This window comes from Spermophilus citellus, assembly GCF_964194105.1.
Source record: "Spermophilus citellus genome assembly, chromosome: 5".
In the NCBI taxonomy this organism is placed as follows: Eukaryota; Metazoa; Chordata; class Mammalia; order Rodentia; family Sciuridae; genus Spermophilus; species Spermophilus citellus.
The window spans coordinates 138,119,583-138,146,394 of record NC_138186.1 but is presented as its reverse complement, the minus strand read 5'-3'; the positions used below and the strand labels follow the sequence as shown (position 1 = coordinate 138,146,394).

The 26,812-nt window shown below is 35.4% G+C and overlaps 1 protein-coding gene across 20 annotated transcripts in view; it reads left to right on the top strand.

Annotated features, from left to right (window-relative positions):
- Nucleotides 1–26,812, top strand: part of EPB41L2 (erythrocyte membrane protein band 4.1 like 2) — a 208,748-nt gene that overhangs the window by 89,385 nt on the left and 92,551 nt on the right. For 17 of the 20 annotated variants that reach the window (XM_081296262.1, XM_081296273.1, XM_081296271.1 and 14 more), the window contains 2 exons: nucleotides 9,757–10,241; nucleotides 11,149–11,349. In XM_081296262.1, the coding sequence (XP_081152388.1) occupies nucleotides 9,771–10,241; nucleotides 11,149–11,349 (672 nt within the window). In that variant the 5' untranslated portion in view covers nucleotides 9,757–9,770. Of the gene's footprint in view, nucleotides 1–603; nucleotides 715–863; nucleotides 1,558–9,756; nucleotides 10,242–11,148; nucleotides 11,350–26,812 lie in introns of those variants that run through there. The other 3 variants (XM_081296280.1, XM_081296263.1, XM_081296276.1) reach the window with 3 other exon arrangements.

The following is a 26,812-nucleotide window of genomic DNA, read 5'->3' as shown; positions in this document are numbered from 1 at the left end:
ATAATATGAATTGAACAGCATTCTGCTCTCATGTATAACAAAATAAATAAATAAATTTAAAATAAAAAAGATTCGAGAGCCATTCACATGGTTAAAACAACAACAATAATAATAAAGTAATAAAAACATATATTACAAAAAATTAAAAATAAAAAGCATTTAATCAACATGTTCAATTAAGGGACCATTGTGGTTTCTTGAAAAGTTGGTAGTGGTAATTTTTGGAAAACTGGCTGTTTTTGAAACTGATATTAATTTATGAATCCAAATTACTAAAATTTATGCCAGTGACAAGTTGTTTGATTACATATTGATGCTAACCTTGCTATCTGTGTTCCTCACTATATTGAGAACAGTAATTCTTTCATCTGTATTATTTATGTCTGTTACATATGCTATGAATGCATTCAAATATTTTCGAGAAAGGAGGAAATAAGATACTGACCCTACCCACATCCTGATGGTCAGTGAAATTTATGGGGCTTGAGGATAACTCAGGATATGTTATTAATGATTATAAAGCCCTAAATTGTTATAGTAACTTACTGATTTCACTTTTTAAATAAACGACTAACTATCCCACATCATGCTAGGTGCTGGTTAAACAGTAGTGAAGTCATTTTTGGATTTGTGACAGTACTACATAAGGTCTTTGGAGCTAGACAGCCTGGATTTGAATCCTGGCTCTTCCATTTATTGATTATATGGCTTTGGGTAAGTTGTTTTTCCTTTGACCTTCTTCATCTGTAACCTGGAAATAATTTTAATTTTTACCTTAAAGGATTATAAAGATTAAAGGAATTGCTTCATGCAGAGTTTCTTGAGCAGTGCTCAATGAATGGCTGATGTTATTATTTTTTTTGTATTATTACTATTAGTGAAGAAATGGATATAGTCCCCCTTTTCACAGAATTTCTATTTGATGACAGTAGGCTACCATTCATTATCACTTTATTATGTGCCACCCACTTTATGTATAGCTTCTAAGTTAGTCCTTAGAGCCATCCAATGAGTACATATTATATCCCTGTATTGTTTATGGGGAAACTAAAACTCAGCAACACTCAATAACATGGTTACATAGCTAATAAGAGGCTGAGCAGGAGTTCTAATCCCATTCTGTTGATTTCATTTCATCTCCAGATCACCAGGCTATTTTATACAAATGGTAGGATAACTTCTCACAGGAAGGAGGTAAGTCTAGCTCTGGCCCTTACACAATATTGGAACTCTATCTGAGATAGGGAATTTGTGCAAATGCAGTTCATCTGATGCAGAGCCAGCAGGGTTCAAGAAGTTTCCAATGCCTCTTGGTTTAGTCTGCTGGATTGCCCATCAATCCAGTATTATAAGGATTATGTGCATTATAATTATAAGAATAATGGTCTCTGATTGGGATTCTTAATGATTTATGTACAGCCTTTGGTTATGAGCTCTCACTTCAGGAAAGGATATGTTTCTGGGATGGCTCCAGTTGCTTGTGGACAGGGCTTTGTCTGGCACAGATCTCTCTCGACATAATCTTTCATGAGACCTGCAGGATTTTTTTTTCAACAGGTAAGATTGTCAGCATTTATCTTGATTATTATTGAAATTGGGCATTATTGAAAATTATACCCTAATTTTCATATACTTCAATATATGAAGAAAGGGAGTTTTATACTTGATTTTGTGTTTGTTTCATTCTTATTTAGAGTCTTAAAGAATTAATGGTTCATCTTACTAATCTTATCTTGGGTGGTTGGTTTTAAAAAATTGAGCATCTGCACAAAAACGTAAAGAAGACCAATAGAGTAGAGGAAGGGGATCGAGAGGGAGGAGAAAGGGGAGGACATGGAGCAGAACTGCAGAGGAAATTACCAAGTTATGCTATGTCTGTATATGAATTGTGTGTGTTTGTATGTGTGTGTGTATAATTATAATGCACTAATTTAAATAACAATAATAGAAGGGAGATCACTAGAGTAGAACAAGCAGATCTGGGGAGGGGAAAGGAGGGTACTGGGGAATGAGATTGATCAAATTATGTGTGTGTGTGTGTGTGTGTGTGTGTGTGTGTGTGTGTGAATATGATATAATGAATCCTACTGTTATATATAATTATAGTGCACCAATAAAAAAAATTTTGGAAAAAATGAGCATTTGGAAAAAACAAAACTTTCAACAACCATGACTTTTAGATATGCAGGTTATAAAACTCTTGGAGAGTAGTAATTACCTGAGCTCTATCTGTATATACTTCCAATCTCTTCAGGCTTATTTTCTAATGCTTTCTTCAGCCTGTGTGAAACTATTAAGATGCTTTTGGCCGCAAGTAACAGAAACCTTTGGCTCGGCCTTTTCAACTATAGGTGTATTTTATTTTACATCACAGAAGCTCTGAAATAGGACCAAACTACATGTGGCATGCTCAGAGGATGGCTTCAGTGACTCTTGCCAGTGTTCTCTGTTGTACGTCATTTTGTCCCCAGGTTTTCTTCCTCCATAAATTCAAGACAGTAGCAGCTTTTCCAAGAGTTTTGTATGCAATGCTCAGAGGCAGCAAAGGGGCTCTTTTTAGAGGGAGAAGTTTCTTCCCAGAAATCCAACAACAGACTTTTTGCATATTTGCAAGGAAAGGGAGATTGCACAGTTGCCCTGGACCAACAGAACTTACCTTTGTGGCCCATCCTAGAGCCAGCCTCTGCTGTTCACATGTAGAAGAGGCAGTAAAGCTGAACAAAAATTTGGGTTCTGTTTAAAAGGATAAAAGGCAGTGGAAATAAGTACATGCTCTGAATGAAACCTGATTCCCCTAGACTTGAACTAGCAAATGGTTGAATTTCAAGATCTTTTGATACTGGGGGCTTAGTTTGAACCAGATGTTAGTTTGTCTTTAAAGAGATAGTCTTTTTAAAAAATATTTATTTTTTAGTTGTTGATATACCTTTATTTTATTTCTTTATATGCAGTGATGAGAATTGAACCCAGTGCCTCACACATGCCAGGCAAGTGCTCTACTGCTGAGCCCCAGCCCCAGCCCCCAGAAATAGTCTTTCTTATAGGACCTTTCTCTCTCTTAAAAAATAAACAAGTATTATTTAGTATGTTATAACTAGGGTAGGCAGACTTGTATTATATTAAAAATAGCACTTGTGTATTTTCACCATATAGATAATATAAATAGGCAAATAGTTTCTTTAGAATGTGTTAATACTTAATTGAATAGAGAGGATAGCATTTTCTAGACCTTCTAATACTTAAGAAAAATATAATGGAAAGGACTTACAGTCTTCCCCCCCACCCCCTTTTTAGGTACTGGGGATTGAACCAGGGCTTCACGCATGCTTAGCGTGCACTCGGTACCACTGAACTATCTCACAGCCCTTTCAGTCTATTCTACCTGTTTTGGTGTTACTTCCAGATATTTTAAAAATTCTTTTCCTCTGTTCTCCATTTTCTACTTTTCCTCCCCCTCCTTTAAATGTTGGATATATTCCTGTATTTGGGTTGCTGTATTTTTTTTCCTCACATTTGATGCTTTAATAGAAGATAGTGGGGTAATAAAAGAATCTTCTCTTTGGCTATTAGACCCTTTGAGGTGATTAAGCAAGTGATTGTGGGTATCATTAACAATGATGCTCCTACACATCTTCTAACCAGCATAACAATAGCAGATGGAAAACTGGTTTTGTCAGTTTTTGAATTTAAAATGTCTACATGTTACCAGTATTATTTAAATCAATGGTTATTTGCTGTTTGCACCATTTTGCTTCTTTAAGTTGGAACAAAGGCCTTCCTTTATTCTCTGTATTTACTATTTTTAAAATGTAGAAATGTATACTTTTCCATTTTATAAGTCTTGGGTCCTTAAATAGTAAGTTGAGTTCTCTTGGAAGATAACAAAGGCCTCATAGCTTGTGATCAGCAGAGGCTAGAGCAACTCAAGTGGCAGCCCACCGTTCCTACTCTGAAGGGCTTCCAGTTCATATGAACTGAAAGGTCTTGCAGAGTAGCCCAGGTTCTCTCAAGGTCTTAAGGACACATGTGGACTGAAGAACCTCTTACTTTTGAAGTTCTTTGTGAGTGTGTAGAGTTGTCTGTTTATTTAACTTTGTTTGCTCTAGTATTCTGATTAAGAATGGGTGGTTTAAGCAGTGTTATGTTTTATGGAAGGTAGTTTAGGCTAATGATTGACACAGCACCTTGGAATTTATCTCCTTTAAATGTAAGAAAATAAAGGATGATTTGATATAATACAGGTCCTTACCAAGAAAGTAAAGGATGATTTTATATAATACAGGTTCTTTTACCTAGAGCAGTACCAATCTTCTACTGATGATGGTTTTCTGCTTGGATGCATGTTAAATGATGCATACTTTTTCTCATGGAGCTGTCAGAATAACAACATTTTTTATCAACCTAGATGGAGCATGCCAATATGGTAATTGTGACAAAGCCACATACTTGTCTAATGGGCTGACTGTTCACAGCATTATTCTTTTTGGTTGGTGATAAGTAGGAAGGTCTTTACTTGGTATATTATTTAACTATATTGATGATGGATTTTGCGTAATTAAAGATTAGTGCAGTGAGTTGCTCATTTTGTCTTTGCTTATCTAACTTTTTTATCTTAGGATATTTCAGTGTCTGAGTCTGATAAAATCATATTGAGAATATTAGACTGGATAATTTAATAATATTCATTCAATAATCATTAGTAACCTGTTTTTTTTTAAAAACCATTCAGTTACTATTGTTTTTTCTTTTCCTAAATATGGACCACTTCACAAATTTGCCTATGATCCTTGCACATAGGCTATGCTAATGTTCTCCATATCATTCCAATTTTAGTATATGTGCTGCTGAAGGGAGCACAGTATTATCATGTTTTATTAATTGTGGCAAATTGTTCAATAAATCATTTTATCAACAAAAAGGCAATCTTCGGTTTTGAGCTCTATTGAGCTCTTGAAACTATAGGAATATGCTTATTTACTTATACTTTTATCTACCCTTATTATTGAGTATTCTCAAACCAATTAGCCATTTCTGTTGTTTACTGTCTTGTTACTTCCATTTGGAAGGGTAACACTGTTCAACTCTGAGGTTCTTGAAACTTAAAATTGTGAGTACAGTGGTACTGATGAGGACAACTCTAGGAGGCACAATGGGTATAGTTTATCTGTGTTCTTTCTCTCTGTATTGGAACTCTGTCTTCAATTTCTGTTCATAGTTTGGTTATGATCACATGGCTAACTTTCAAATATTTTTCAATATAACTTTCAAATGTGATATTGGTTTGTAAATTTCTTATGGAGGAAAGGGCTACTTATAGTAAATCACAGAATACATTCATGTTCTTCTGTAATCATTTTAACAAACTGGCATGAATCTTTGCTGAGGACTAGAGCAGGGGCTCTGATTAATTAGATCATTCATGTGTAATGGGATTGGGATTGCATTATGAGGTATTAGTGAGGTAATGTGTACAGCTGTGTGGTTATTCATTTAGTGGTCTTGGACAAATCACTTATATTTTGGTTATTATTTACAAAATTAAGAAGTTAATATCTACTTTGTAAGATGTTTTGAGTAGCAGCATGGTTCCTGACACATTAAGATATGAGTGGTACCTCCTGTGATTGAAGTATAAACACCTATTAATACTTTGAGCCTTATAGTGGAAACTTTGGTTTTATATTTTATTGCCTTTAAAAGTTTTGGCTGAAATTCAGCTGTTTTTGATTAGTCTCCAGATACTTTCTTACAACCAGAGTAATTAAAGAGCTGTCAGTTTATCTTGGTTAGACAAGGGTTGGGACATTTTTTTTTTCCAATTTTACCAGGGTTTTTATTCAATTCTCAGAATTTAATTAGAGAGTATATGCTAGAAGTCAACTTTGGTTATTTCATGACTAATGTAAATAATATTTTTCTCTTAAATGTGCATGAAAAATGACATGTTAAAAGGGGAAAAAGGTTTTCTGTGCAGTATGGAGCCAGTTTAAGTGTCTTTGGTTAGAAGACATGCTTTTGCATTTTAAATGCCTAAGAATGAGAAGTAACATTGGGCATGTGGGTATGATACTTAACTGTTCCCTCTTTTATAACAGTACCCTCAAGGACATTATGTTTCCGATCTTCCTGCCTCAAAATATATATATATATATTGAGGCAGGAAGATCGGAAACATAATATATATATAATATATATTATATATAACATAATATATATAATATATATACATATTATACATTATATATATACATATTATACATAACATAATATATATATATATAATATATTTGGCCTTCATGCCATTTCATCATCTGTGGGTTATGATAAGTGTTCTTGTTATGATCGTCTTAAGATCAAGTGACATTGTTTTTCTAGGTAAAGTCAGTATCATCCATGTTTGTAACCATGTACCCATATGACCATAACTTCTGAGTAGCATCTCTAGTGCATATCCAGCCTCCTTCAAAACCTGTTGTGTCTAGTGTCTAGACATCTCCACAAACTTCTCAATTGCAGTGGATTCAAAATTGAGCCAGGTGTAGTGAGAGTGGTATATACTACTAGCAACTTGGAGGCTGAGTCAAGAGAATCAAAGTTTGAGGCCAGCCTTAGCAAATTAGCAAGACCCTGTCTCAAAATAAAAAAGGCTGAGGTAGAGCACCTCTGGGTTAAATCTCTAGTTAGCACCCCCACCTTAAAAAAAAAAAGTTAAAAGTCTTGACAAGATTCACTTTTCAGGTGTGCAGTATTTCCGTGGATGGTTCTACTATTCCTCCATTGGTCCATGACCTGGGACAACCTTCCTTTGATCCTTGACTTTGTGTATTTATTTAGACCCCCAAATCATTTCCAGTCTACTACATTTTTACCATGAGATTTACTTTTTTTGCTTTACCCCACTTCTTCCATAGTACAAAACCATGTCTGAATTATTGTAGCCATCTCCCAGATGTTTTTCTGTTTTAGTCTTTACCTTTACTTTATAACCATGTTGGACAATTTGAAATAAGAATCCTTCTGACCCCGAGGGAAGGCACCTTTCTGTAAGAGACCTGAGGGGCCAAGCACACCTGTCATCCCAGGGACTCGGGAGGCTGAGGCAGGAGGATCGCCAAGTTGGAGGCCAGCCTCAGCAACTTAGCAAGGGGAGACTCTCTGTCCACTCAGATATCAATAGTCCAGAGTAAGGTCAGGTTAGGGTGTTATATATGCAGATTTTTAGAAGTCATTTACATAACAATAAGCCTATAAAAATCGGGATGTATTTTAGCTGAGGTTAAAAAGAAAATCTACAGACTGCACTGTTAAACTGAAGTGTCTAAAATTCACTAATCTCAATAATTTGGAAAAAGAAATTCTATAAAAAGGAGAGTAAAGAAAAGAACATAATACATAAAGTGACAAATTTGAAGACACACCAAATATATGTATCCAAAGAGTGTCATATATTGGTGCTTTCAAAAGACAAATTAATTTGAAATAAATGTGGTTAATGTGAAAAAAAAAGAAATAAGAATCTGATTACAATTACTCTCCTGAGCTTGCTGTGATGACTTATTGCCTTTAAAATAACTTCTAGAACCTCCAAACTCAAGGTTTGTTCATGCTGTAGCATGTACCGCATTCTATTTTATAGACATGCCACATTTTATCTATTCATCAGTTGATAGGCACTGGTGAGTAAGGCTGTTCTGAACTTTCATATATACCTAAAAGAAAACATCTATTTGTATAACTAGCAATAGAATTTGCTGGGTGATATGGTAAATCTGTATTTAAATTTTAAAAGCTGTTTCCTCAAGTAGTTGTACCATTTTGCATTCTTGTTAGTAATGCTGTGAATTCCAGATTTTCCATATCCTCATCAATACTTTCTACTATGTCTTTTTGGTTATAATAGTCCTAGTGGATTTGAGGAGTGTTTCATAATAGTTTTGCTTTATAACTGATGACTAACCATGTTGAACATCATTTCATGTGCTTAGTGGTCTTTTGTATATATTTTTAGAGAAATGTCTTTTTTAAAACCTTTGCCCATTTTAAAAATTGGTTTTATGTCTTTTTATTCTTGAGTTACAAAAATTTCTTCTTATATATATTCTGGATAGCAAAATATTATCTGTTAGATATGATTTTCAGAAATGTGAGTAGTATTTCAGGAAACAAATATGGCAGTGATACATGCCACATTGTTGATGAACTATGAAAACATGCCAAGCAAAGATGGCATGTCTTGTATGATTTATGATATTTGCAGCATCCATAATAGGCAAGTCCATGAAACATGAAAATAGATTATTGGTTGTTAGGAGACAGGGGAAGAGAGGAGTGGAGAGTGACTACTAAAGGGTCCAGGACTTCTTTCTGGAATGATGAAAATGTTCTGTAATTGATAGCAGTGGTCGAACAATCTTGTGAGAATATACTCAGAACCACTAATTGTGTATTTTAAAAGCATGAATTTTATGGTATATGCATTGCATTATATCTCAAATTTGCTTTAAAACAAGTGTGCTTTAGTTTTGTTGTTTTTTGTTTTGTCTTTTAAATTTGTACCACTTAGGAAGATGGTAATGACATTATCTATTGGCCAGGGTGCCCCAACTTTGAATACTTGAATCATTAGCAAGAGAGGGGAGAAGTGTAGTCCACTCTCCCATGGGCCCTGCCTATTCTTCTTTTTGCTGGTGCTGCTGCTGCATTTGAAAAGTCCCCATTTGTTTTTGTAAAATTTAGACATGCAGTTATTTTTAGATTTACTTTAAAATTTTCTTTTCATTAGGTGCGATAGGATCAATCATTAGGTTTTGACCCCCATGTTATCTTTATTTCATTTGGATTAGGGCCTTTCGATATTTTTCTTACAATCAAATACACAAAGAAAAATGTGTTTGAGGTTGGATTGGATAAAGTTGGAGTTTTGATTATGGTTTCAGTACCTTTCCCAGATTAGCTTTTGTACTGAAACAGTGATGGGTGAATTACAAGATTTAATATCAAAGCACAAAACAGTACATTTTTGTTCAACTTTAATTTTCTTACTATCAAGCCTCCAGCATTTAAAATTTGTTCTTGTAATACCTAGCATTTTTTTGTAGATTTTGGGTTTTAATATGTGAAAATGCAGTGAAATGTGTCTCAATACTTTTTAGCATTGTTGACAACATTTTCATGTTACAGTATAAAGGCTACCAAATACACAGAAGTAGTTTTTTCTTAAAAAATTGGATTTATTGTGCTCATTGTTTATAAGTAAGTGAAACAAAATAAAAGTAATCCCTTTCCTTTTGTTTTCCCATTATAGGGCTTGAACCAGGGACACTTTACACTAGCTACACATCCCCAGTCATATTTTCTTTTTCTTTTTTTTTTAATTTTAATTTTTATCTTGAGACAGTCTCAGGTTGCACAGACTGGCCTCAAACTTGTGATCCTCCTGTTTTCAGAGTAGCTGGGTATGAGCCACTGTGCCTGGTGATCAGTCTTTCTTAAGTCTTGTTTTTTTTAAGTTCTAGCCATATAGAACTTATATTGTGATGCTAGTTTTGGTTCTATGATTCTTTAAGAGAATTCTAAAAGTAAGAAAGCAGTCTCCATTTTCTCTTGTGCTTATGGACCTTCTTTCTTAACTTGTGCTTTCTCCATTTCATTTCTGTCATTCCTCTTCCCACCCTGCTTTAACCTTCCCTTCCTCTTGCCACCAGGCTAAAATTGGGAGACTTTATAAAATATTTTTTGACTTTTGTTTTGTTACAGTGTAAGCCGTGACCATGACTACTGAAGTTGGCTCTGCATCTGAAGTGAAGAAGGACTCTGACCAGTTGGGAGCAGATGTGACCAAGGAGAAAGCTAAACAAGTAGCAGAAAATCAGCAGCATCAGTCATCTGAACCAGAGGAGGAAAAAGGTTCCCAGCCACCACCACCTGCTGAAAGCCAAAGCAGTCCACGCCGCCAGAAGAGAGAGAAGGATACATCTGAGAGCAGGGGTATTTCCCGATTTATACCCCCATGGCTCAAGAAACAGAAGTCTTATAATTTGGTAGTGGCCAAAGATGGAGGAGATAAAAAAGAGCCAACTGAAGCTGTTGTGGAAGAACAGATTTTAGATAAAGAGGTTTCCCTTCCAGAAGAAGAGAGACAGGCCAAAGGGGATGCTGAAGAAACTGCTCAGAGTAAACACCAGGATGTTAAGGTGGAAGTCAAGGAAGGAAAACCTTCAGTGAGCAAAGCTGAGACCCAGGTATCTTTGAGAGCAAGTGATTGGGAATGAGAACCTAAGGACTTACGGAAAAGGGTCTGTTTGGGATCATTTCCAGTTTTCTTACATTGTGATATTGGTTTGGCTTAATGTGTTTGGAATACAGGTATCGGATTGGTCTCCCTTAGACTTCTGCCATTCCTTTTTGAAACAAATTACAAAATAATAAAACAAAGCAACCCCCCCCCAAAAACAAACAAACAAACCCCCCCCCCAAAAAAAAAACAACAACCAAACAACAACAACAAAAAACACTGTACAGATTGTTAAGAGGTTCCTACAGATTCCTGTTAAGGTTAAGCAGATACTCTGAGACTCCTGCTACCTTTTGTTTTAAATAATATTCCCTTTGTTTATTTACTTATTTATTTATGTGTTCAGTGGGTAATAAGTAGTAAATAGTACATTTTGGTTGCCTAATGAAGTCTAGTTTTGCTGCGGTTTGAGATTTTAATTGGAAATTCTGTTATTTCCATGATATTTAAATTGTGTTTCCTAGGATATAGTTTCTTTTAGTCATTTAATGCTAAAGTGGCCAACTTGACAAAATGAGAAAATTGGCAGTAGAAGGAGGATGAGGGGAAATATTCTTCATGGCATAGTTTTCAAATTTTTTAGAATCTTAGGCTTATGATAGTTTGAATACTGAGCACAGCTCTTCAAGATTTTCCTTTTAAGCCAGGCTAGGTGGCATGTGCCTTTAATTGCAGGTACTTGAGAGTTGAGGCAGGAGGATTGCTTGATCACAGGAGTTTGAGGCCATTCAGGGCAACAATAGCAAGACTCCCCCTCTGGGGGTGAGGGTGAACAAAAAGATTTTCTTTTTAATATGTTGTCTTCTGCAAGTTGGTTAACTTTAGCATGTACTTAATTGTTTTATCCTTGATAGCCTGCTGAAGAAGTCAGGGAGGAGAGAGAAGAGGTGAAGGAAATACAGGAAGATGAAGTGGCAGCACCAAGGGAGACCAAGGAAGTGCAAACTAATGAACTGAAAGCAGAGAAGACTTCTCAGAAAGCCACCAAGAAGACCAAAACTGTCCAGTGTAAAGTGACCCTCCTAGATGGCACTGAATACAGCTGTGACCTGGAGGTGAGACAGAGAGATAATCAGCGAGCTATCTTGTTGTATGGAATGAAAGACATTCTGCCCTTTTTGTGGCATGGTACAATGAGTATATTTTTGTGTTTTGTTAACAAACTGTATGCCAGTATGGTGCAATTTTACATTTAAAAAAACAACACAGAAGAGGGACATTATTTCCATGACAAACAGCATATCTTTTTTTTCTGTCTTTCTCTTTTTGGGGGATAGTATAAGGGACTAGGAATTGAACCCAGCTGTGCTGAGTCATGTCTCCAGACCCTTTCATTAATTTTGAGACAGGGTCTTGTTGAGTTGCTAAGGACCTGGCTAAGTTAATGAGGCTGGCCCTGAACTTGCAATCCTTGTACCTCAGCCTCCCAAGCCACTGGGATTATAGGTATGCACTACCATGCCTGGCTCAAACAGTATTTCTTGATCTTGAGGATAAGCTGGGATGATGTTTTGCCTTTGTGCACTCACTGGTCATGTGTACTGGTTTGTCTGTTCTGAATGGGCATTACGTGTTTTGAATAGTACCCCTGGCTGTAAAATGTTTTACTTAAGGAGAAATGATAGTTGTAGGTTGGTCTTTCAGAATAATGAAATTTTGGCAGTGAACTTTTATATTGAGAAAAGAGATTTATTTAAAATCTACTTTATATTTAGTTGCATTTAGTTAAAAACACCTGATTTACAGGTAATTCATTAGTACTAATGCTAACATAGGCCAGTGTAATCATTTCAAGTACCCAGCACCTTATAATTTTATGCCAGTTAGAGAAATTGTTACTTTTTACAACTAAATTTATGTATATATTGTATACTATAATTTAATGTTTAAGAATCTGTGTGAACTGCTTTGGATTATCTCAACTAATATTTGTAAGAATCAATGTAAGGTATTTATTATTGTTATTCCAGTGTTATAGTGGGGAATGTAAGGCTTCAAGAAAGGTGAGGGGTAGGGGTTAAATAACTTGGCCAAAGTTTCGCAGCTAGTTGTTGGTGGAGCAGGTATCCAAACCTGGCATCTTGGCTGTAGAGCTCATGAACCTGACCACAGAACTGCATAGCTTTGTCTGCCACATGTGGGACCGATTTTACTCATTTAAAATATGAGCTAGTCTTTAGTTTTATATTCAGTATTAAAAACATTTCCCCCAATTTCTTGAATTCTTATTTAAAACAGGAGTTATATTTAAAAACAGTGAAAATATTCACTTGGTAAAGACATCTTGTGTCTATTAATGGAATAAGAGTTTATCATATATTTGCAAGGTGTGAAAGTGTGGAAATGAATAGTTCTCAGTCCTTGTTTTGTATTAGCTATCTAGAGCTTTATTTTACTTCTCTTAGGTATAATGGTTCTAATATTTCAAGTTGAAGAAAATGTAGCAAAGGAGGATTAAAAATGCCTGTAATTCCAGTTGCTCTGTAAACTAAGGCAGGAGAATTGCAAGTTCCAAGTCAGCTTCAAAACTTAGTGAGGCCCTAAGTAACTCAGTGAGGCCCTAAGTAACTCAGCAAGACCCTGTCTCTAAATAAAATATTGAAAAAGGGCTGGGGATGTGGATCAGGGGTTAAGCGCCCCTGGGTTCAATCCCCAGTACAAAGAAAAAGAAAAAGAAAGATCCTTGTTCTTAGTTGGTTTGTGCTGCTATAACAAAGTATCCTAGAATGTATAATTTATAAAAACAGACATTTATTGCTCACAATTCTGGAGGGCTGAAGTGAAAGCCAAGGGGTCAGTAAGTTTGTGTATGGTGAGGGGCTGCTTTCTCCTTCCAAGATGGCATCTTCATGCTGCCTCTTCACATGGTGGAAGGTGGGGTGATTGCTGTGTCCTTCCATGGAGGAAGGGGAAAGGCAGCTCCCTTGAACCTCTCTTATGAGAGCACTAATACTGTTCATGAGGATTTTATCACTTCCTAAGGACCCTGCTTACCTCTTAATCCATTACAACAGGGATTATACTTCAGTATGAATTTTGGAAGGACACATTTCTGACCATGGCAATTCTTAAAGCTTTCTTTTCTTTTTCTGCCCTTCCTAACCCTCTCCTCTTGTCCTTTCCCAAGACTTTCTCCTCTCCCAGAGAGGGAAAGAGAAGAAAGACATGCTGAATATGGCTTAGGGTAAGAAACAATAAAGAAAATTTGTCATGTTATCTTCATGCTACCTCTTCACATGGTGGAAGGTGTGGTGTGGCACAAGTCTGTAATCCCAGCTGTTTGGGAGGCTGAGGCAGGAGGATTGAGAGTTTAAAGTCAGCCTCAGCAACAGCGAGGCACTAAGCAACTTGGTGAGAACCTGTTTCTGGGCTGGGGATGTGGCTCAAGCAGTAGCGCACTTGCCTGGCATGCGCGGGGCGCTGGGTTCGATCCTCAGTGCCACATAAAAATAAAATAAAAGATGTTGTGTCCACCGAAAACTAAAAAATAAATATTAAAAAATTCTCTCTCTCTCTCTCTCTCTCTCTCTCTCTCTCTCTCTTCTCTTCTCTTCTCTTCTCTTCTCTTCTCTTCTCTTCTCTCAAGAGAACCTGTTTCTAAATAAAATAGGGCTGTGGCTGTGGCTCAGTGGTTGAATGCCACTGAGTTCAATCCCCAGTACCAACCAATAAACAAAACAACACCACCAACAACAAAACATAATTTATCAGTATCCTAGAAAATATTAGAATTGTTTTCTGAATTGATTCAGTTACATAGTATTTAATCAGATGTCTGTGTCTTTCCTCTCAATATTAGAATTTGGGAGTGTAGGTGTTTGAGAACCAACTTGTTCCTTCTTATGTGATCTTGAGTCATTTACTCAACATCCTGGGCCTCACTTTTTTTCATCTGTAGAATATGGGACAACTCAGATTATCTAGAATATCCCTTTCATTTTTGAAGTTCTTTAAATCTCTAAACTATAGGATTGACCAATGCACTTAATGAAGTTTAATATTAATCACTATGCCTACTCCCTTCTTTCCCTACCTTTAATATGCATTTATTAAATGTCTGATTCGTTTGGGATAGTTGAAAATAAAGCAAGTTCTTGTCTGTGCAACTAGTTCTTTTTTGTGATTCTGCTACTTCTAAGGAATCAACTTGTGTTATCCAGAGCAGACTTGAGATAGTATCCACAGTTAAAAGGAATAACTTAATCCTTTAATTCACCCCAAATTAACTTGACTGGGGGAAGCATAGGAGTTTACCTTTATGAATATATTAATTTACAGACAGCATCTTCTCATTTAATAGATTATTTTTAAATTTGCCATTATTAAATGCACTTTTGAGGACAATACATGATATGTAAGCTTTGTAGTGGCTGTGTTGAATAAACCTCTTTCAAGTACAAAGCAAAATGGAATTTGAGTAGATTTTAGTGATGCCACCATCCCACAGCAAATTTTATGACCAGCAGGTCACTTGAATTCTAAGCAGTGACTGTATATCTGAATATATGACATAATTTATCAGTATCCTAGTAGCTGTTTTAACAATGCAGAATTTTAAGTTGTATTCCCTTTTGTAATTAATTTCCTACTTACCTTACTTTCTTCTCATTTTGGTTTTCTGGTTGCTGGTTGTTAATATCATTAGTTTGGGTCTGCTACTCATCAGAATGACTTTTCCTTCCTCTTCAGGAGTGGGGCCCAGAGGACAGCTATCATGTGGCTGAGTGCTTTCATATTTCCCCGTTTTTAGATTGGGTGATATGCTGATGCTGCTTATCTGTATTACCATAGCTGTGTACCGGAATTCTGTGTCTGAGTATAATTTAAAGAAGTATGTTGTGGGAAATTTTAGCTATTAATTTGTGAATAGTCAAGTAAGGTGATATAATCTGGGAAATAAATACCTTTATTTGGTTTGGGAGAATATATTTGTTTTCATCTATTTGTCAGTAAAAATTAATTTTCTCTCATGGCTTTTCAGATGTATGTGTCTTTTCTTTCTGTATGTGTCTAATTTTCAGTCAGACCTAGCATGCCCACTGAAGGAGGACCTAATTATCTTTATTTAGGGCACCTACAACAGTAAAGGGAAACTATTAGAAGCATGAACTTTATAGTTTATAAGGGCCTTATGGAATGCAGTGAGCTTTTGGAAGACCTCAAGTACCAGTATGAGAAGATTAAAACTGATCCATAAAGCAAAAAAAGGAGCTGGGAGTAATGTAACAGAAGCTTTAAAGTCATTGTTTTATAAGACATAGTAAGTCAAAGTGCCATTTAGATTTGGAACACACTAAAGTGCTATCTAGCTGCAGTAATTTAAGTTTTTTTTTTTTTTTAATTCACTACATTGGTTGGGGTACATATCAATGGTCTTTATAGATTACAGTTTTATGTGAAAAAAAAGAAACCCCCTTTAAACCATTTAATGTAAATGTTTCTATACTAACTTAATGCTTAGTATATTTTTTGGAGGTAGTTTTGTTTGTTGTTCTAACATTACCTTTGCTTTCCAGATTATTCTTTCTTTATAGACATAATTAATAAGTACATATGTTTTTGTGTTGTGTGTGTGTATGTGTGTGTGTGTATATATCTGTACATTCATTCACATCTCTCTTCTCTTCCAACCCTACTTCTTCTGTTTTGTGAAATGGGGGTCTCACTGTGTTGCTCAGACTGGCCTTCAGCTCCTGAGCCTCCTGAGTAGCTGGAACTATTGGTGTGTACCACCCACCTTGTTTTCTTCTACCTTTTTCCTTTTTGGGTACCTGGGGTTGATTAAACCTAGGAGTGGTTTTCCACTGAGCTACATTTCCAGCCCTTTATACTATTTATTAATTACTTTTTTTTTTGGTGGTGGTACTGGGGATTGAATCCAGGGCCTTAGGTGTGCTAGGCAAGCTCTCTATACTGAACTAAATTCCCAGCCCTTTATTTTTTTATTTTGAGACTGTGTCTCACTAAATTCCTGAGGCTGGCCTTGAACTTGGAATCCTCCCACCAGTCTCCTGAGTAGCTGGAATTACAAGTGTTTGCCTGGCTTTCCCCCTACATTTTATGGCTTCCTGTTCAGCGTTCTTTCTCCTATGTACCATCTGAGCCTATTCTTTCTGTTCTTGAACCTCAGGAATTAAAGACAATTGCAGAAGGAGCCCAGGAACAGCACTGTTTTTAAAAACCCATTGAAAGCCTTACTTTTGAGGAAAAAGAGTATAGGTTAATATTAAGTGGATAAAAGAATTCCACACAGATTTGCAAAATTCCCAGAAGATAGAAATAATAAATGACCATAAGTATTGGATAATTGCATTTTTAGAGAATAATTGTAGTTAGTTAAGTTAAAAAAAAATTCTATGGAAACGGCTTGACTTTAATGTTATCTTTGGCTTGTGTAACAGTAGGTCTGTTACTAAATCATGCAATTTTGACCCAAAGCCTAATCTTGTCTTTTTGTGTATTTGTTCTAAATCTTTGCTGTTTACATTTTGTACTAATTTTTATCTATTGACAAATTGAATCTCAGATATTTTTGGAGAAAATTTCTTTCTGAGGATTGAGGGTTTTTTTCGTATTTATTTTTTTAGTTGTAGTTGGACACAATACCTTTATTTTTATGTGGTGCTGAGGATCAAACAGCACCTCGCACATACTAGGCAAAACCCAGCCCTTGAGGATTATGTTTTTTAATGAAGTAACTTTATATTTCTGTTCTTGAATTTTTTTTTTTTTTTTTTTTTGGTGGTGTTGGGGATTGAACCCAGGGCCTTGTGCATGCGAGGCAAGCACTCTACCAACTGAGCTATATTCCTAGCCCCTTAATATGTCAACTTTTATCTCTTTAGTTATTTGAATGATAAGTGACAAGCTCCTTTGGTTTCAGAGTTTGATTGTGAAGAATTTTAGGGTGTCTTTTGGGTTCTGCATGCTGGCTCTAGGGGATTCGTTATGGGACTCTTGGGATACTGCTGCTTGAACTTGTTTATACACTCAGTGTGTTAAAACAGCAGGGATCTTTCCTTTAAGAAAGAGATATAGTAAGGTTTAGTTAAATCCATGGATACTAAAAAAAAGAACATTGGCAGATCTATGTTTACTTTTCTTTTGACTCCGTGAATGTCTTGAGGAAGTTACTTCCTGTCTTTTCGACTATTCTCAGATTGCACATAAGAATGAAAACATTTGCTTCCTCTATTTCTAGGATCAAGCTTGGTTTTACTATGACTGATAAGTCTGTATATATTTCTTAGAGTTGGAAAATAATCATGAATGTTCCTAAACCTTTGAAATCATGAGTGAATGTGCATTCGGAGTTAGAGTTGCTCAAATTTTCCTCTGACATCTAAAAGTTGTTCCCACGTGTTGATTTTGTCTGAGAATTGAGGGCATTGTTTTTGCCCACACAAGGAATGTCAGAACCATTTTTTCCCCCTAAGTTATGAATAAGGCTGTCAGAGTGTAGGCTGTCTTCTTCAGTGTTCTGGTGATAAAAGTGTTTATCAGAAAATGGTATGTGCCAAAGTCGTCTTGCCTTCCTTGTGTCTGGTTCTGGTCTCAGAAATCCAATTTGATAGCATTGCTTTCTAGTATGTTTTATTTATTTATTTGTTCATCTATGTCTACTTTCACTTTCCAAGGTTTGTCTTTCATATTATAATACTGACCCTTATTAGGTTTACTAAATAATTTTAAATTATCTACATGTTTGTAGAAGATATAGAAATTGTGACACACTATAAAATCCCAGAGAACAGTGCAGATTTATATGTGACTTGAGAACGGAGAATAATTCAATTGGGATACATTATATGCAACTTAAAATTCCAAGGACACAGGTCCAGATGGATTGTCTTTGCCCAACTGTCTGTCCATCTACCCTTTAGCTTTAAAAAAGGATTTAAAGAGGTAATCCTTTCCAAGTGACTTATTTTTTACTTATATGGCACAGAAGTCTTTTCCAACTGAGTGATAGAAATTTTAGTCTAGCCTGAAGAAGATAACAGAACTTGGACTTTCAGCAAGTTCACATTTTAGATGGGCCCTCAGGGCTGTTGGGTATGACCTCAGGCCATTATTTGAGCTCTGATACCACTATTTTGTGTGCCTTCCTTTAGTAGTCAAATTGATCTTCTACCAAAATACATCATGAGTTGTCTGTCTTCCTCTGAAAAGTTTATGATCATATAATCTCTGTATTCTGCTGTCCCCAACCACGTAATTCTTCTCTGGCTTTCAATGTTTAACTCAAATCCAACCCTCAGAATGTTTTTTTCTTCCTCTGAACTTGTTTGTGCCATTGGTTTGGTAATTAATCATGTGCTGTCCTGTGAAAAGAATCTCTTGTATTGTTCAGCTGCTAAAATCTTGTATTGTTTGATTTTTCTCATGTTTGTATTATTTCTTCACCTGGACTGCTGTTAGTTTCTTGACAAAAAGAACTTTTTTTTTTCTTCCCATAGAGCACTAGCGTAGGTTTTTGCCCAAAGCACTTCTCATAAAAAGTAATTTTGATTTATTTTCTTCTACTTTCTTATACATTTATGTTTCTTATCTCTCTTTTTTAAGATACATGACAGGATTGGCTTATTTATGTTCCTAATTTTTCTCTCCATTCTCTCCAGTTAAAAAAGAAATCACTTATATGTATGTATATATAATCTACCCCCTCCCTCATGGTTGCTACTTCTGCCTGCCATTGCTCTGAGAATTAATTCCAAATTCTTAGAATCAGCAGGTTAACTTCTTGTAGAAATATTTCAGGATCTTAAGTAAATGAGAAAAGAAAAACCCATTACATTTCTATGGAAGGTTATTAAACTTATGTGTGACAGCAGAACAGAAATGAATGTGACCCGGTCTTGATCCTGTAGGAATTCACAGCCTGGGGTGGAGGAAATGCAAAATTTCCAAAAGCTAAGAATTCTTTCACTTAAACAGGTATTGCCATTGGGTCACATTGCTTGCTGGTTGGATATAGGCTGGGAAGAGGAGACCTTATTCCTTGGCCCTGTTTCAGTAATAATGTATCCTTTTCTCTTGAGCAAATTGAAGAATGATATGGTTTTCTTTCTTTCTTTTTGAGGGTGGGGTGCTTGCTAGGCAAGTGCTCTACCACTGAAGTACATCCCTAGCTCATGATATGGTTTCATTTCTAAGTAGTCATGAAATTCTACCACATGCTTTCTCTTTTCTGTCTTTCCTATTTTTGATAGTCAAAATACAGGGATTATCTTCTTAGTCCCTGCATCAGTGGTATTTTGAAAGCACTAAACTTGACACTTGACACTGAGTAACCATCTTGATGTAGACAGTATCCTTTTCTTACTGGCCCTTTTTCACACATTCTGCCAAGCATGCTAAATCCTTGGGAATTTGCCACTTAACGAGTTTTTCCTCTATCTAGAGATCAATAGGAGTCCTGGAACCAGGTCTTTGAATTATTTTTCTATTTTGTAATAAAAAACTACTTTAGAGTTGAATGTTAGATATGAAAGGGAGGAGTCAATTTCAAAATAAATTGAGTAACTTTTAAATCTGCTTATATACATTTTTCTCACCTAAAATATGTAGACATTAAAAATTTTCAAATCCTTGTCAGGGTTTATCAAATGAAGAAGTATAGTCTAATTAACTCTTAGTTGAAAACATAAAAATCTTGTTAAACCTACTAAATTCAGAATCAGTCTGTTGTCAGTTACTGTTTTATTTACAGTCTCTTTTCCTCCATATTGTTGACCTCATTTATTCCCGAACAAATTAAAGATGTTAACTGGTTAACTGACAGCATTTTAATTTTGCAACTGTTCAGGAAGTTTTGCCCCATTATTCTCTTCCCTGATACTACCTCTACCATTCCCCCATCTAAAGTTTCTGACATAGTGGGAGACAGGGATTTGAGAACCCTCTTCTACATGAATAGTGTTTGGTTTACCTCGAAAAAATTGGAGCTGGGTGGCCATTCTGTTCGTTTCATCCAGTAATTTGAACAGTGGTGGCGGGGCGCTTGCCTAGTATGTTCAAGGTTCAAACCCCAGATTCAATTTCTAGCACTGCAAAAACAAAAGCAACCATGAACAGAATTTATCATTGATATTTACAGTATAATATACTAACATTTGAAGCCTCTAGAAATTGAATGCAATGTAACACAATAGTCTATGAAAAGCACTGGATTACTCAGGGATTTTTCATGCAGTGAGCCTAAATGATGAATACATGGATTAATGATGTTTCCAATTGCTATTTAATATTTGTTCAGTTATACTCTGGAACAATTACATAAAAACTCTAAACTGTGTTAGAAAAATTATGTTTTTTTACTCTCATATTCTGAAGGGTTAAATCTCAGGACAAAAATCTCCATTCTACTTATCAACCATACTGTATCTCATCATTATGTGATTCATTTGTAAACATGCCATTTTAACCTAATTTGAAGGTGAGCCTGATTCCTTGCAGTCTAGTTAGTCCCACAGAGGAAACTTAATTTGAGTGTTATCATGACCAATTTGTTATATTCATTTATATTTTCCTCCATATGTCAGCAATTTATGTCAAGCAGAAATGCTGTAATAAGCTATCTTTTGTAGCACAGAAAGCCTGTATGAATCAAATGTCACAATTTAGGCAAATAGTTTGCAGAGAATGTGCCAGTCTCCAGAAGTTTGCTGCTTACTGTTTTTGAAATAAAATTGTTTTTTAAAGTGTTTCCACCAGATATGTTTTCTATTTTTTTCCTTTTTTAAAAATACATTTTCATGGGAGTGATACTCAGCAATTTTTAAAAAAGACACTTAAAATTGAGTTCCTTTGGCTAGAAGTTTGATGCCAGCCTCTTTATTATCTAACAATTATATTTCTCCATCTTTTCAAGAAATTACACTTCTTCACATACTTACACCCTACCTTGCTGTTCAGGGTGAAAAAATAATTGGATGAAAAGACCATAAATCTTCATTTCTAAACAATTATTTTAGTGACTGAGGTACTAATCTCTCTTAGTCCATGGTATAATTTATTTTTTAAGATCATGGAATGTTAAGGAATTTATATTTCACAGTATTTTACAAATTTGGTCTCAGTAGTATTTGTTTAAATATATTCTGTGTGTTCTGAAATAATTTTTATTCTTATATACTCATGCTGAGAAGGTAAAAAAATTTTTTCCCTTGTGTATAAATTTCACTCTTTAGATAAGCTTTATATAGATTAAGATACCCACATACATATATATGTATATATGAGTTAAATTGATATATTATTTTTATAAGTGGTAATACTTTATAAAGGCAGATGGACCAAATTATAGGCTGGAGTTGGTATGCAAATCTCATCATGAGGAAGGAACTCTTGGACTTTGAAGAATGATGTATTCAGGGAAACCCAGCAATACCTAGACTATTATATTTGAAAATGACAATAGTAGAAACTTGGGGTTATAAGGAAGAGATTTAATATATTCTTGTCTGTTAAGGATAATATAATAGTACTGTAAACTTTTGTTTAGGGCAGGTCATGCTTTTCTGGGTCACTATTAACATTTTTGACCCAGGATTGCTTTACTTGGCTTGGCTTTTACCAGAAATCTTTCCATCTTGCAAAGCCAATTCATCACTGGGGCTCAAAATGAATTAAAAATTTCACTTCTTCCAAATCTTACAGAAAAGTGAATTCGCATCTATGGGAAAAGTTGCAAAGAAATCATAAATGTGAATGCACTCTTTTTTCTTTCTTTCTAATTTTTCCTTTTTTAAATTAGTGAATTAGGGCTGGGGCTGTGGCTCAGTGGTAGAACGCTTGCCTAGCATGTGTGAGGCACTGGGTTCGATCCTCAGCACCACATAAAAATGAACAAATAAAATAAAGGCATTCTGTCCATCCAGAATTACCCAAAATAAAAAATAAATTAGTGAATGATAGTTATATATAATAGTGGAATTCATTTTGACATATTCATAAATGCATTTAACACCATTTGCTCCATTCAGTTCCCAGTACTCATTAAGCTTCTTAATAACAGAGACATGACTATGATGAACATAGCTTAGTGGTAGAGCACTTGCCTAGCATGTGTGAGGCTCTGGGTTTAATCACCAATACTGCAAAAAAGGAGGGGAGGGGCACAGGATTTTTAGGGCAGTTGAGTCTGCTCTATATGACACTCTAATAAGGAGTACATATCACTAAACATTTGTTCAAACCCATAAAATAAAAGGGAACCCTAATGTTAAAGTATGGACTTTTGGGCAATGTTCTTATGTCATTGTAGGTTCTTTAAGTGTAACAGATGTACTGCTCTGTGGAAGATGTTTCTAATAATGGGGGCAGGTGTTATGCATGTGTGATGGGGCAGTGGATAGTGGGAAATTCTGTACTTTCTATTCAAGTTTGCTGTGAACCTAAAAGTGCTCTAAAAATAGTCTAATTAAAAATTTAAAAATACAGATGCCCAGATGCTACCTTTGAAGATTCTGACCCAGTAGGTCTAGTGCTGAACTTGAGCATCTGTGTAGAAAGAGTTAAAACTGCTTTTAGAGGCTGGGACAGACTGTCTGCCAAGGCACTCCCTCGCAGAACATCTGCTCCCCAGGTCTATGGCCCATCAGCCCCTTGTTGAAAGATTACTGTTGGTGGGAAGTTTTTTTCTAGTGAGGGCGTGCAGGGGGAATGAAGTAGAGACTCTACATTAAGATCATGTGTTGGGTTCATGCATTGACAGCTGTTTTCTAACTCTGCTTGGTAGCTGAATTTGTCTGGTTATGATTTGTTTTATGCAATGACCATTATATAGTAAGGGTTTGAGAAATAGTAACTATATCTCTAAGTTATATTTTAAAACTCTTATTATATTTTTCTCAGAATCTTTCCAGTTTTCTTTGAAAATACTTAACTCGAGTCCTATACCTTGGATAAATTGCCAATATAGTTTTTATATTTTATCAATTAACTTTGTGATTTGGAAAGTCTCCAATCACAAACGTGCCCAGCTTATATGTTAAAGAATTTGCTGAGACTTAAAAAGTAAACTTCAGCTAATACTTCAATAGGTAAGGACAAAACCTACAAGATTTAATGATAACGTAATTTATCTTGAAATTTTGAATAAAGCAGTCCTTAGAGTCTAAGGACTTACCTCTTATTGGTAAATCAGAAGAAAGACATTGATCTCACAGTTGGGTTACAAAAAAGCAGAATATGAAGGATGAATTTATTTATTCCATCACTGAAATAAACTCTAGAAGCACAAATCTAGTTCGATTTTACACATAAGAAATTGCAGGCCATTGAGCAGCTATTTACTTAGAGCAAATGCAGATTTAGGAAAGGGATGCCTTCAGAATCATGTTTTATGAATGGTTGAGCAACTGACATGTATTAGAACAGATAGGATGTTTATTATTGTTCATTATTTCACTTAATCCAAAGGAAATTATAATTCCCTGTGTAAAGTTTGTGTGTGGATAGTTATATTTCATGTAGGTAATGGGAGTGGGAATTGGTTCCTGGTGGAGTGGCCTATACCCTTGTTCAGTAGTGTGGAGGAGATAGAAGTCCTCCAAGTGGGTAACCTCTGGTCCATTAGCTGATTCTTGTGTCCTGAAAACTGTTGAAAACCTCTGTGTTATAAGAGATAAAGACTATAGCCAGCTTAGAAATATGGGATGTCATTATATAGTTATAGATGAAAGCTTAAAAGGTTAATGTTTTATCTTTTAAAACTAAAAATTAGCATTTATTTTCTTTGTCTAAAAAAGACCTCTTGCATGTCAGCTTTGTGGCTCAGTAGTAGAGAGCTTGCCTAGCTTTTCACAAGGACCTGCGTTTGATTCCCAGCACAGGAAGTTGGGGTGTGGTGAGGGGAGGGCATGTCTTAGATTTCGATTTGTGGTTGGTAGTGTTTTTGTTTACTAATAATGTTGGTAGCAAGATTTCAATTGTGTAGATTTTTGAAAATTTCCACATAGCATAAAGATGAAATGCATTTTTCTGTTCTGTTTAAACTTACTTAGTTGCCTTAAAGATGAATTGTGCCTCTGTGTCTTCTAGGAGTTAATTCAAGTATATATGATTTTATGAAAATTGAGCCTGTTTACTTCTAGCTCTGCCCAGGGTTTCCTTTAAAATAATTGCAGGGGAGGCCGTAGGATACCCTTGCAAGCCAGTCTAGTCTAGTGTTCTTTTAGTTTATTTAGTAGCAGCTTGTTAATTTTTTATTGCTAGCACCTAAAACTACATTGAATAATGTTTTCTGTTATTAATGTCAATAATACTGCAAAATTCCTCAATATTCTTCCATAATCCTTTCATTCCTGCAGAATGGAAAAGAGGAATAGAGATATTTAATGAACTGTGAGGGAAAAATTTCTTATTCTTTACAGTAATTTGTAAGAAATATACATGTTTACATAAATCTCATCCGTATATATAAAGTATTTCTGATGAGTCAAAATTGTTTGAAAAAGGGTTTTCAACTGTTTATGAAAAGGAAGGATACTTATATGTGTATGTCTATGTACATGTATATAGATACATTTTTCTTTAACATATATATATATATATATTCATGTTAGTGTTTTATATGTAATACATATATTTATCTTTTGAGTAATTAAAACCTTTTTTATCCTTAATTTTTATTAAAATGACAAAGGAAACTTTACTGAAAAAGTGTTCTTTGCTATAAATGGCTCATTTACTTCTGGAATTGTGTTCTGAACACATGTGCAAAATTGTTAGCTTGGTTTTCTTTTTTGTTGGGATCTGAATGAAACTTGGGGCAGATTTGTGTTCACAGCTCTCAGATTGTTAGGAAAAGAATCTGATAAATCATGGCATTGGACTATTTGGGACACTTTCTTTCCTCTTGTGTATTATTATTTTTTAAAATTTCTTCCACCCACCATAAGAATATATCAGTTGTTATGTTTGCTCTTGCATACCTTTCTTTCTTTGGCCTTTTATATTTGCATAGTGTAGTTTAGAGCTAGTGCAAAATGCATAGCTCTGTGACTGTAATGTATGGATTGCATTGTGCACTTCCCATCACTGGCTCCTCAGCATACAATAACTGCAGTGTGGAGGGACCTACACGGAGACAGTAATGGTTTTTTATATGGTGTGTGGCATCCACTGCAATCTGCCTGGTAAGCAGTTGCATAAATTCCTCCAAGTTGAGAGGGCTCCAGAAATGTCATATTTTGGCCTCAGTAATGAATGCCACAAATAACAGCACAGGCACGGGGGACTTTGCTCAGTGTCTCAGATTCTAGCCAGCCTTTCTTTAGCTGAGTCTGTTTTAGATTTTTTTTTTTTAAGAAAATTTCCAAAAGCTAATCTTTCAGCATTTGAATCATATATTTTAAACCCATCTAGATCATCTTGCTTTGTCTCTTTCATTTGAATGTCTCTAATGTATTAAGCAGTCTTCCCTCCACCAAAAAAAAAAAAAAAAAAAAAGAGTGGGGCGGGGAGAGAAAGACTTGGTACTTGGAAAGTAAATCAGAGTACTCCTCACCCCAACTTAATGATTTTTGTGTTGCTGGCCAATGGCATAAGTTGGGTTAGGGAGAGGCAGATGGCAAAATACATTGCTAAGCTTGTTGGCAATTAATATATAAGGTATAGTATGTTTTTTATTTAATGAACTTAGTGCTAGATTAATAGAACAGAGATAGTTTGTTCTCTGTAAAGTTTCTACTGTAAGAACAGCTATAAAGCAAAGACATGCTTCAGATGGCATGAAAAAATAATAGTGAAATTGATGTCTTACTGAAGGAATGCATAAAAACTGAAAAACCCCACTGCTCCTTCTGCATAAAGGAAGGACATGGCCTGCTCTGAGAGGAGAAAGGGACAGATTGGCTTTTCTGCTTATGTCATTCTTCAAATTGCCCCCATACCCGAATATTTGAAAATGCTCTGACATACTAAGGAAGAGTTTATATACAGTGTACAATTTGCAGATTTGTGCTGGTCTTCTCCCAGAGTTTAGTTGGCAGTGTGTTTCTTTATTTTTCGTTTGTTGGATCTTTTTGTTTTTAAATATGTTTTTAGTTATACATGGACACAATATCTTTATTTTGTTTATTTTTATGTGGTGCTGAAGATCGAACCGAGTACCTCATATGTGTGAGGCAAGTGCTCTGCCATTGAGCCACGACCCCAGCCTGGCAATGTGTTTCTTGAATCTCCATGAATTAGGATCCAGGAGGTTGTGTATGACTGGAGCAATTCTAGACCCTACCTTGCTAACTGTTTGGCTTACCTTAATGACTCTGAGCCGTTTTGTCCAATAGATACCCATTGGCCTAATGGTGAGCTAGTTAATCAATGAGTTGGTGTTGTAGGAAGCATTGAAATAAGATACAATTAAAGAACTTAGTGACCAAAAGTAATTAAAATCGAAAGGAGTAGGATATTAGAGTACCACACATGGAGTAAAATTCTTTTTTCTTTTTTTAAATTGCATTTCATTATTTTTACATCTTTTTTATTATTGGATTTTAATTATACAGAATA